Source organism: Mauremys mutica, chromosome 1 (genome assembly GCF_020497125.1).
Source record: "Mauremys mutica isolate MM-2020 ecotype Southern chromosome 1, ASM2049712v1, whole genome shotgun sequence".
Classification (NCBI taxonomy): Eukaryota; Metazoa; Chordata; order Testudines; family Geoemydidae; genus Mauremys; species Mauremys mutica.
In genome coordinates this window covers 40927511-40939873 of record NC_059072.1, presented here as the reverse complement: position 1 = coordinate 40939873, position 12363 = coordinate 40927511, and the positions used below count along the sequence as shown (strand labels likewise).

The 12363-nt window shown below is 48.4% G+C and overlaps 1 protein-coding gene across 3 annotated transcripts in view; it reads right to left on the bottom strand.

The window, feature by feature from the left end:
* Positions 1–12363, bottom strand: part of GRM8 (glutamate metabotropic receptor 8) — a 525047-nt gene that overhangs the window by 131104 nt on the left and 381580 nt on the right. The window contains exon 9 of one of the 3 annotated variants that reach the window (XM_045001072.1): positions 12167–12232. The exons of the other annotated variants lie outside the window; for them this stretch is intronic. Within the exon in view, the coding sequence (XP_044857007.1) occupies positions 12167–12232 (66 nt within the window). The remainder of the gene's footprint in view (positions 1–12166; positions 12233–12363) is intronic. 3 annotated transcript variants of the gene reach the window in all.

Below are 12363 nucleotides of genomic sequence, written 5' to 3'. Positions count from 1 at the left end.
TTGGCAGCAAGGGCACACTGTTAACTCATATCCAGCTTCTCGTCCATTGTAACCCCTAGGCTCTTTTCTGCAGAACTGCTGAGTAGCCACTCGGTCCCTAGTCTGTAGCAGTGCATGGGAGTCTTCCTTCCTAAGTGCAGGACTCTGCACTTGTCCTTGTTGAATCTCATCAGATTTCTTTTGGACCAATCCTCCAATTTGTCTAGGTCCCTCTGGATCCTACCCCTACCCTCCAGCATATCCCTCTAGCTTAGTGTCATCTGCAAACTTACTGAGGGTGCAATCCACGCCATCCTCCTGATCATTAATGAAGATATTGAACAAAACCAGCCCCAGGATGGACCCTTGGGGCACTCCGCTTGATACCGGCTGCCAACTAGACTAGAAGTAAACTGGGTATGCTATCAAGGACTAGCATGGAACCATTGAGAACTACCGGTTGAGCCTGATGATCTAGCCAGCTTTCTATCCACCGTATAGTCCATTCATCCAGCCCATACTTCTTAACTTGCTGGCAAGAATACTGTGTGAGACCATATCAAAAGCCAGGGCCGGCTCTAGACCCCAGCGGGGCAAGCACCCGCGTGGGGCGGCCCTTTCCCGGGGGGCGGCAGGCTGGGCCGGCGGACCGGCCGCAGTCATGCCTGCGGGAGGTCCACCGGAGCCCCGGGACGACCGGACCTACCGCAGGCATGACTGCGGAGGGGGCGCTCGTCCCGCGGCTCGGCTGGACCTCCCGCAGGCATGCCTGCGGCAGCTCCAGCAGAGCCGCCGGACCTGCGAACCGTCCGGAGGTCCAGCCGAGCCGCGCGACTAGCGGACCCTCCGCAGTCATGCCCGCGGGAGGTCCGCTGCTCCCGCGGCTCCGGGGCGCCTCCCGGGCATGACTGCTTGGGGCGGCCAAAAACGTAGAGCCGCCCCTGTCAAAAGCTTTGCTAAAGTCAAGGAATAACATGTCCACTGCTTTCCCCTCATCCACAGAGCCAGTTATCTTGTCATAGAAAACAATTAGATTAGTCAGGCATGACTTGCCCTTAACAAATCCATGATGACTGTTCCTGATTACTTTCCTCTCCTCTAAGTGCTTCAAAATTGATTCCTTGAGGACCTGCTCCATGATTTTTCCAGGGACTGAGGTGAGGCTGACTGGCCTGTCATTCCCCGGATCCTCCTCCTTCCCTTTTTTAAAGATGGGTGCTACATTAGCCTTTTTCCAGTCAGCCAGGACCTCCCCCGATCACCATGAGTCAGGGCCGCCCAGAGGATTCCGGGGGCCCGGGGTCTTCGGCGGCGGGGGGCCCTTCCGTTCTGGGACCCGCCGCCAAAGTGCCCCGAAGACCCGCGGCGGGAACCCCCCGCCGCTGAATTACCGCCGAAGCGGGACCCGCCGCCGAAGCGCAGCCCGGTCTTCGGCAGTAATTCGGTGGCGGGGGGGGGGTCCCGCCGCGGGCCTTCGGGGCACTTCGGCGGCGGGTCCCGGAACAGAAGGGGCCCCCTGCCGCCGAAGACCCGCTTCCCCCCCCCGGCCCCGGCCCCAGCCCCAGCCTCTTACCCGAGCGCGTCTCCGGCGGGGCCTGAGCTCCGTCCCGCTCAAAGCCGCGTGGTGAGTGGGCGGGGCTGTGAGCTCCACGCCGAGCGGAGGCAGCTGCCCCGCCCCCTCCCCACACCGCTCTGAGCGGGGTGGGGCTCAGGCCCCGTTGAAGCTCCCAGCCCCGCCCCCTCCCCATGCGGCTCTGAGCGGGGTGGGGCTCAGGCCCCATTGGAGCTCCCAGCCCCGCCCCCTCCCCACGCGGCTCTGAGCGGGGCGGGGCTCAGGGGCCCCGGCGGAGACTCGGCGCTTGATGCGCTGAGGCTCCAGGAGAGGGGCGGAGGCGGGAGCCTCCGCTCTTCTCTTGGGGGCCCCTGCGGAGCCCGGGGCCCGGGGCAAATTGCCCCCTTTGCCCCTCCCTCTGGGCGGCCCTGCCATGAGTTTTCATAAATAATGGCCAATGGCTCTGCAATCACATCAGCCAACTCTTTTAGCACCCTCGGAAGCAGTGCATCTGGTCCCATGGACTTGTGCTTGTCCAGCTTTTCTATATAGTCCTGAACCACTTCTTTCTCCACAGAAGGCTGGTCACCTCCTCCCCATACTGTGCTGCCCAGTGCAGTAGTCTGGGAACTGACCTTGTTTGTGAAGACAGAGGCAAAAAAAGCATTGAGTATGTTAGCTTTTTCCACATCCTCTGTCACTGGGTACCTCCCCCGTTCGGTAAGGGGCCCACACTTTCCCTGACCTTCTTCTTGTCACTAACATACCTTTCTTGTTACTCTTAACTTCCCTTGCTAGCTGCAACTCCAATTGTGATTTGGCCTTCCTGATTTCACTCCTGCATGCCTGAGCAATATTTTTATACTCCTCCTTGATCATTTGTCCAATCTTCCACTTCTTGTAAGCTTCTTTTTTGTGTTTAAGATCAGCAAGGATTTCACAGTTAAGCCAAGCTGTCGCCTGCCATATTTACTATTCTTTCTACATATCGGGATGGTTTGTTCCTGCAACCTCAATAAGGATTCTTTAAAATACAGCCAGCTCTCCTGGACTCTTTTCCCCCTCATGTTATTCTCCCAGGGGATCCTGCCCATCAGTTCCCTGAGGGAGTCAAAGTCTGCTTTTCTGACTCCAGGGTCCGTATTCTTCTGCTCTCCTTTTTTCCTTGTGTCAGGATCCTGAACTTGACCATCTCATAGTCACTGCCTCCCAGGTTCCCATCCACTTTTGCTTCCCCTACTAATTCTTCCCTGCTTGTGAGCAGCAGGTCGAGAAGAGGTCTGCCCCTAGTTGGTTCCTCCAGCACTTGCACCCGCAAATTGTCGCCTACACTTTCCCAAGACTTCCAGGATTGTCTGTGCACTGCTGTATTGCTCTCCCAGAAGATATCGGGGTTATTGAAGTCCCCCATGAGAACCAGGACCTGTGATCTAGTAACTTCTGTTAGTTGCCTGAAGAAAGCCTCGTCCACCTCATCCCCCTGGTCTGGTGTTCTATAAAAGACTCCCACCACGATATCACCCTTGTTGCTCACACTTCTAAACTTAATCCAGAGATTTTCAGGTTTTTCTGCAGTTTCATACTGGAGCTCTGAGCAGGCATACTGCTCTCTTACATACAATGCAACTCCCTCACCTTTTCCACCCTTCCTGTTCTTCCTGAATAGTTTACATCCATCCATGACAGTACTCCAGTCATGTGAGTTATCCCATCAAGTCTCTGTTATTCCAATCACATCATAATTCCTTGACTGTGCCAGGCCTTCCAGTTCTCCCTGCTTGTTTCCCAGGCTCTTTGCATTTGCGTATAGGCACTTAAAATAACTCACTGATCATCCTGCTTTCTCACTATGAGGCATGAGTCCTCCCCTTTTGTGCTCTCCTGCTCATGCTTCCTCCTGGTATCCCGCTTCCCCATTTACCTCAGGGCTTTGGTCTCCTTCCCCCAGTGAACCTAGTTTAAACCTCCTCACTAGATTATTCAGCCTGCTAACATTCCCTTGCAGTGTCTGAAACCCAAACCTTTCAGTATTAGAAGCCTTCAAATGAACTAACTAAACAAAATTGAACCATTGGTTTTCATTGTTCAGCACTGAAAGAAATACAAACAAATAAACAAAGACAGGTACATTGGATTTTTTTTTAAATCACCTTCTGAATCACCAACTGGATTAAATTTAGAAGTATGAACACAAGGGTAATGTCGTGGTGGGAGTCTGCTACAGACCACCGGACCAGGGGGATGAGGTGGACGAGGCTTTCTTCCAGCAACTAACAGAAGTTGCTAGATCACAGGCCCTGGTTCTCATGGGTGACTTTAATCACCCCGATATCTGCTGGGAGAGCAATACAGCAGTGCACAGACAATCTAGGAAGTTCCTGGAAAGTGTAGGGGACAATTTCCTGGTGCAAGTGCTGGAGGAACCAACTAGGGGAAAAGCTCTTCTTGACCTGCTGCTCACAAACAGGGAAGAAATAGTAGAGGAAGCAATAGTGGATGGGAACCTGGGAGGCAGTGACCATGAGATGGTCGAGTTCAGGATCCTGACACAAGGAAAAAGGGAAAGCAGTAGAACAGAGACCCTGGACTTCAGAAAAGCAGACTTCGACTCCCTCAGGGAACTGATGGGCAAGGTCCCCTGGGAGAATAACATGACGGGGAAAGGAGTCGAGGAAAGCTGGCTGTATTTCAAAGAAACCTTATTGAGGTTGCAGGAACAAACCATCCCGATGTGTAGGAAGAAAAGTAAATATGGCAGGCAACCAGCTTGGCTTAACAGTGAAATCCTTGCTCATCTTAAACACAAAAGAACAGCTTACAAGAAGTGGAAGATTGGACAAATAACCAGGGAGGAGTATAAAAGTATTGTTCAGGCATGCAGGTGTGAAATCAGGAAGGCCAAATCACACTTGGAGTTGCAGCTAGCCGGAGATGTTAGGAGTAACAAGAAGGGTTTCTTTAGGTATGTTAGCAACAGGAAGAAAGTCAAGGAAAGTGTGGGCCCCTTGCTGAATGAGGGAGGGAACCTTGTGACGGAGGATGTGGAGAAAGCTAGGGTACTCAATGCTTTTTTTGCCTCTGTCTTCACAGACAAGGTCAGCTCCCAGACAGCTGCACTCTGCAGCACGGTCTGGGGAGGAGGTGACCAGCTCTCTGTGGAGAAAGAAGTAGTTCGGGGCTATTTAGGAAAGCTGGATGAGCACAAGTCCATGGGGCCGGATGCGCTGCATCCAAGGGTGCTAAGGGAGTTGGCCGATGAGATTGCAGAGCCATTGGCCATTATCTTTGAAAAATCATGGCGATCGGGGGAGGTCCCGGATGACTGGAAAAAAGCTAATGTAGTGCCCATCTTTAAAAAAGGGAAGAAGGAAGATCCAGGGAACTATAGGCCAGTCAGTCTCACCTCAGTCCCTGGAAAATCATGGAACAGGTCCTCAAGGAATCAATCCTGAACCACTTAAAGGAGGGGACAGTGATCAGGAACAGTCAGCATGGATTCACCAAGGGCAAGTCATGCCTGACTAACCTAATTGCCTTCTATGACGAGATAACCGGCTCTGTGGATGAGGGGAAAGCAGTGGATGTACTATTTCTGGACTTTAGCAAAGCTTTTGATACAGTCTCCCACAGTATTCTTGCCAGCAAGTTAAAGAAGTATGGGCTGGATGAATGGACAGTAAGGTGGATAGAAAACTGACTAGATGGTCGGGCTCAACGGGTAGTGATCAATGGTTCCATGTCTAGTTGGCAGCTAGTATCAAGTGGAGTGCCCCAAGGGTCGGTGCTGGGGCCGGTTTTATTCAATATCTTCATTAACGATCTGGAGGATGGTGTGGACTGCACCCTTAGCAAGTTTGCAGATGACACTAAACTGGGAGGAGTGGTTGATACGCTGGAGGGTAGGGATAGGATACAGAGGGACCTAAACAAATTGGAGGATTGGGCCAAAAGAAATATGATGAGGTTCAACAAGGACAAGTGCAGAGTCCTGCACTTAGGACGGAAGAATCCCATGCACTGCTACAGACTAGAGACCGAATGGCTGGGCAGCAGTTCTGCAGAAAAGGACCTAGGGGTTACGATGGACGAAAAGCTGAATATGAGTCAACAGTGTGCCTTTGTTGCCAAGAAGGCTAATGGCATTTTGGGTTGTATAAGTAGGGGCATTTCCAGCAGATCAAGGGATGTGATCATTCCCCTCTACTCAGCACTGGTGAGGCCTCATTTGGAGTACTGTGTCCAGTTTTGGGCCCCACACTACAAGAAGGATGTGGATAAATTGGAGAGAGTACGGTGGAGGGCAACAAAAATGATTAGGGGGCTGGAGCACATGACTTACGAGGAGAGGCTGAGGGAACTGGGATTGTTTAGTCTGCAGAAGAGAAGAATGAGGGGGGATTTGATAGCTGCTTTCAACTACCTGAAAGGGGGTTCCAAAGAGGATGGATCTAGACTGTTCTCAGTGGTAGAAGATGACAGAACAAGGAGTAATGGTCTCAAGTTGCAGAGGGGGAGGTTTAGGCTGGATATTAGGAAAAAACTTTTTCACTAGTAGGGTGGTGAAGAACTGGAATGGGTTACTTAGGGAGGTAGTGAAATCTCCTTCCTTAGAGGTTTTTAAGGTCAGGCTTGACAAAGCCCTGTCTGGGATGATTTAGTTGGGTTTGGTCCTGCTTTGAGCAGGGGGTTGGACTGGATGACCTCCTGAGGTCCCTTCCAACCCTGATATTCTATGATTCTATGATTCCTTTAGGGTCAGATTGTGATGGGCTTTTACACAGATGCATGTGGTAGAAGGGGAGTGCAAGGATGGTGCAACTTGTGCGGTTCCTCTGCACATCACTGGAGGATTGGGGGGGGGGCTTTGGGGAAGGAGTGAATTGAGCTCTGGGTTCTAAATGGGGTACTCTGGCTCCATGCTATACGCTCCCCCGCTCCCCCTACAGGCCAGTGGCTAAATACCACTAGACCCATAGTAATTAAAAGTGTTATTGATGGCATAGTTAAAAAATGTGTTTGTCATCAACATTCAGATCTTTAGTTTTGGCTGCATCTTCAGAGAGACGCTGCACAGAAGATGCAGACCAGGAGGAGAGGGGGAAAGGTGGCTTTATGACATTTTTGCACTGCCCAGATGTTGGGATGCTGATGGAGCCAAAATGGTCACCAGTATAAGTCAGAGCACTCAGGCAGCTGCTACACCCATGTGTAACACAGAGTAGCCCTGAGGCTGTTCTGAGTAGACCCAAAAAACAAATCAGTTTCCAGACACACTCAAGTTCAGGGAATGTACAGCCACCTTCCTATCTCCCCCACACCCCATCCTTATATCAAATCCTGCACCAAGAGCACTTTAGCTGGGCCAGAGGACTTCTGGCTTTCTGTTCCACGATAGCTTTGTTGTACCATTATTACAATGGTATCAGAGTCAAATAATTATAATTTAGAAATGAAAGAATGTAAGAAAGCTATGTTGGTTTGTGCTTTTAAGGAACACAAGAAAAATCTAAAGTTTGCTATTGAGTTAATGATATAATGTTAACCCACATAGTTTGCTGCACAGTACAATTTCAAGGTGCTATACAAGAAAAGACAAACAGGAAGGGAAAGCATACTATGTGCTTAAAGTGATATTAAAGCTCTGAAGAGTAAAAATAACTTTACAAAAATATTTGCATTTACTGTATGTCTCAACAGCTTCTAACTGCTTCTATCGGTCATTTTAGAGCCACAATTACTTTTGTCCCACGCAAACTGCTGTTATCTCAGTTCTATAATGGCAAGTTGGCAGGGAAATGGACAGGATGATCTAATACGTCTTTCCATCTCTAACGTCTTCCGCGAAATTATTTATATTACTAATGATGAATCATGGAACTGAGGTCAAAGAAAAAGTTCTTCTATACCAAAGGAATTATTCCCACACTGTTTTAAGCTTCCTGAACTATTGCTTTTCTTTGTGCTTCTCAGCTTGCATCTTTGCCTGAAATCAAAACTGTTACTGTAGGATGAGGGGCATGCTATTACCCATTTCAATACTATTAAACTGGATCTTTATCATGGCAGAAAACAGAGTAGTAGATTCACAGGGTACGTCTACACTACGGGATTATTCCGATTTTACATAAACTGGTTTAGTAAAACAGATTGTATAAAGTCGAGTGCACGCGGCCACACTAAGCACATTAATTTGGTGGTGTGCGTCCATGGTCCAAGGCTAGCATCGATTTCTGGAGCGTTGCACTGTGGGTAGCTATTCCGTAGCTATCCCATAGTTCCCGCAGCCTCCCCCGCCCCTTGGAATTCTGGGTTGAGATCCCAGTGCCTGATGGGGCAAAAATCATTGTCGCGGGTGGTTCTGGGTAAATGTCATCAGTCATTCCTTCCTCTGGGAAAGCAATGGCAGACAATCATTTCGCGCCCTTTTTCCCTGGATTGCCCTGGCAGACGCCATAGCATGGCAACCATGGAGCCTGTTTTGCCTCTTGTCACTGTCACCATATGTGTACTGGATGCCGCTGACAGAGGCGATACAGCAGCGCTACACAGCAGCATTCATTTGCCTTTGCAAGATAGCAGAGACGGTTATCAGTCGTTCTGTACCATCTGCTGCCATTGTAAATTGGCAATGAGATGACGGTTATCAGTCATTCTGTACTGTCTGCTGCTGTCATGGGTGCCCCTGGCTGAGGTCGGCCGGGGGCGCAAACACAAAAATGGGAATGACTCCCAGAGTCAATCCCTCCTTTATGGTCTCTAAAAATAGAACCAGTCCTGCCTAGAATATGGGGCAAGTGTACTAGAGAACCAGTGTATCAGAGAACCAGAAAGCACAGCCGCTCCACGTCAGATCCCGCAGAAATGATGAGCTGCATGCCATTCACAGGGGCTGCCCCTGCAACAACCCCACCTGTTGCTTCCCTCCTCCCCCAGCCTTCCTGGGCTACCGTTGCAGTGTCCCACCATTTGCGTGATGAAGTAATAAAGAATGCAGGAATAAGGAACAGTGACTTGTTAGTGAGATAAAATGAGAGGAGCCCAGCATCCCGCTGCTATGATAGTCCAGGCAGTACAGAATCTTTTCTTTACACATGAAGGGCGGGGGCTGATGGAGCTCAGCCCCCTGTTGCTATGATGAAGACGGTTACCAGCCATTCTGTACTATCTACTGGGAATGACTGGGAGTCATTCCTATTTTTACCCAGGCGCCCCCAGCCGACCTCACCTGAGGCCAGCCAGGAGCACTCACCGGCTGATGACGAGGATGGATACCAGTCCTACTGCACTGTACCATCTGCCACCAGGCTCCCCCAGCTGACCTCACCTGAGGCCAGCCAGGAGCACTCACGGGCTGCTGCTGCTGATGGATAGCAGTCATATTGTACCATCTGCCACCAGGGAGGGGGGGAGAGAATGCTGCAGTTCACTCCCACAGCATCGCGTCTACCAGCAGCATTCAGTAGACATAGGGTGACATTTAAAAAAGTCAAGAGACGATTTTTTTCCCTTTTCCTTCTGGGGGTGGGTGTGTGGGGGGTAAATTGACGAGCTATGCCCTGAACCACCCCGGACAATGTGTTTGACCCTACAGGCATTGGGAGCTCAGCCAAGAATGCAAATGTTTTTCAGAGACTGCAGGAAATATGGGATAGCTTGAGTCCTCAGTCCCTGCTCCCTCCCTCCATGAGCGTCCATTTGATTCTTTGGCTTTCTGTTATGCTTGTCACGCAGCAGTGTGCTGAGTCCCTGCTGTTGCCTCTGTCTGGAGATTTTTAAAAAATGCTTTGGCATTTCGTCTTCTGTAATGGAGCTCTGATAGAACAGATTTGTCTGCCCATACAGCGATCACATCCGTACGGTCCATGGTGGAGCTCTTTTTGGATTTGGGACTGCATCGCCACCCGTGCTGATCGGAGCTCCATGCTGGGCAAACAGGAAATGATATTCAAAAGTTCGCAGGGCTTTTCCTGTCTACCTGGCCACTGCATCCGAGTTCAGATTGCTGTCCAGAGCGATCACAGTGGTGCACTGTGGGATACCGCCCGGAGGCCAATACCGTCGATTTGCGGCCACACTAACCCTAATCCGATATGGTAATACCGATATTAGCGCTACTCCTCTCATTGGGGAGGAGTACAGAAATCGGTTTAAAGAGCCCTTTATAGCGATATAAAGGGCCTCGTAGTGTGGATGAGTGCAGCGTTAAATCGATTTAACGCTCCTAAAATTGGTTTGAATGCGTAGTGTAGACCAGGCCACAGATTCCAAGGTCAGAAGGGACCACTGAGATTATCTAGTCTGACTTCATTTATAGCACAGGCCACAGAACTTTCCCAAAATAATCCTTAGAGCGTATCTTTTAGAAAAACATCAAATCTTGATTTTAAGATGGTCAAAGATGGAGAGTACACCATGACGGTTGGTAAATTGTTCCAATGGTTAATTACTCTCACTGTTAAAAATTTAAGCCTTATTTCCAGTCTGAATTGTCTCGCATCCATTTGTAGCCTGCTATAGCTTACATAATTATTATACTGATTACTTAAGAATTCCCTGTTATTACTTTGAGGGTTGACAGGTTCTTCTCCCAAGATCAGGCCCAGTTTTATTCAAAGTATCGTATAGTTGGGAACCCCAATGTGCACAGCTACAACACTCACACTGTAGGAACTCTTCTATATTTACAAATATTTTATTAATATATTTATCACAGTCAGAAACACCCCAGCTCAGTAAGGTAGATAGAGGTACTACAGAATGTACATCTGTACATCCATATACTCACACCATCCCTAGCAGAACAATCTGAAATATTAGCCATCATCTTTTTAATTACTGTCACCTTTCCCCTCATCACCAGTGGCCATCATTCTGGCACCGCCCCAGGGCTACATCTCTCTCTCTCTCTCTCCTACTGCCCCTAGGCTGGGATGCAATTTTTTTAATATGTTATGTTGACGCCACTGTCAGATGCATATTCAGTAGGGGTTTTTCCCCTTTTCCTTATTTGTATTTCCTCACCTTACCAAGGTTGGCATATCCTTCTCCTGATCTCAACTTATTATCATATATGTTAATTCATTGACATGGCCTTCTTGTGGTTGGTCTCATGTTCCTATGGTCAAAAGTTCCCCTTAAACACTCTCTTTTCAGCTCCCCAATACTTGGGGTTTTCCATTGGGCCATATATCTGTTTCAAGTTCATAGGCCTCAAGCCTTATGGTAACTTACTGAAGCTATTGTCTTACAGGATACAAACCTGTAGGTTCCTTGCATTACTGCTGAATATAATAAAGGCAGAAATCAATGAACACAAGCCTGTGAATATAATAAAGGCAAACCAGCACTAAAGGCTACACACTGGATCATGTGATACTTTTCTCTACTAGACTAAAGAGCCCATTGTTAAATATTTGTTCCCCATGTAGTTTTTTATTGTCTGTAATCAAGTCCCCCTTAACCTTCTCTGTGAGAAATAGATTGAGTCTACCACTATAAGGCATGTTTTCCAGTCCTTTAATCATTCTTGTGAATAGGAAAATACAATAACCTATGGCTTTGTCATAGCAAAAATACAAAAGTAATATTTTAAAGTTTCATGACAAAACATTCAATTAATATTAAGTTTTTTGTTGTGGAAAAATGTTGAGATGACTCATATAAATGTTTTACAATAATGTTTATCTAAACTATTTAATAGCACTTAAGCAGGGTCTGAATGAGCTCTCTCATAACGTCTACTGATGAGCTGGAGAAAAAGATTTCAGGAGCAGACTGTATTTGCATAGATACACTGATTCTGCCTAGGTACGCAGAATGATAGAGCTGCTTTGCCAAAATGACCATGGTGTTGAGTTACAAATGGTGGGAGGGATAGCTCAATGGTTTGAGCATTGGTCTGCTAAACCCAGGATTGTGAGTTCAATCCTTGAGAAGGCCACTTAGGGATCTGGGGCAAAAACTGGTCCTGCTAGTGAAGGCAGGGGGCTGGACTCAATGGCCTTTCAAGGTCCCTTCCAGTTCTAGGAGATTGGTATATCTCCAGTTATTACCCTATTACCTAACTTTAACATTGAGTGCAGGGTAATGAAATGTTGTTATCCTTATTGTATGAATAAAGGGCACCAGAACTTTACTTAGCATGCCCTGACTGAGGGGTCCCCCTAAATGGATCCTCACTCACTAAGCAGGGGCCTGTGATGCCAACTCTCACTAAAGGAGAGAAAGCACCAGGTAGGAACACCCAACCCCAACCTGAGGGTTCTGCCCAAGGAGTCCTAGATGCCATTTGGACCAGTTTGACCCTCTCCACTGTTTAAAGACAGAGCTGATTATATTCAGCTGAGTCTCCTTGTTTTGTTCAGTGATCACTAGACCTGTAACCAGGTGCTGAGCCTTAGACCCGGTATGGGATAGTGTTGCAGTGAAAGCCATTGCACAGCCTGCACTAGTAGTGAGGCTGCCCACTACCTGCTGAAATCACTAAGAGCTGGATTAAATGGTGGAACCTCGGACTGTGATGCTGCAGCAGCGGTACAGAGGGCAGTGTCAGAGTGAACATCAGCAGCGGCAGCTGCAGCAACTGAGATGTTGCTCAGTGCCTCCCCGTTCCTCTGGGATAGGAGGGGAACTCACATGAATGTACCTCTGAACTCTGGGTCTTGTTTGTTGGACTTTCACTGACCACACTGAGCAAAACTGCTGAAAAACATAGGCCAGTGTTTCATTTACATGATGCACAGAAACACTAGAAAATACATGAAATAACGAAACAGTATAATAGTATATTGAATTACTTTAATATGTCTACCCAATAATTTCCAATACGGTTG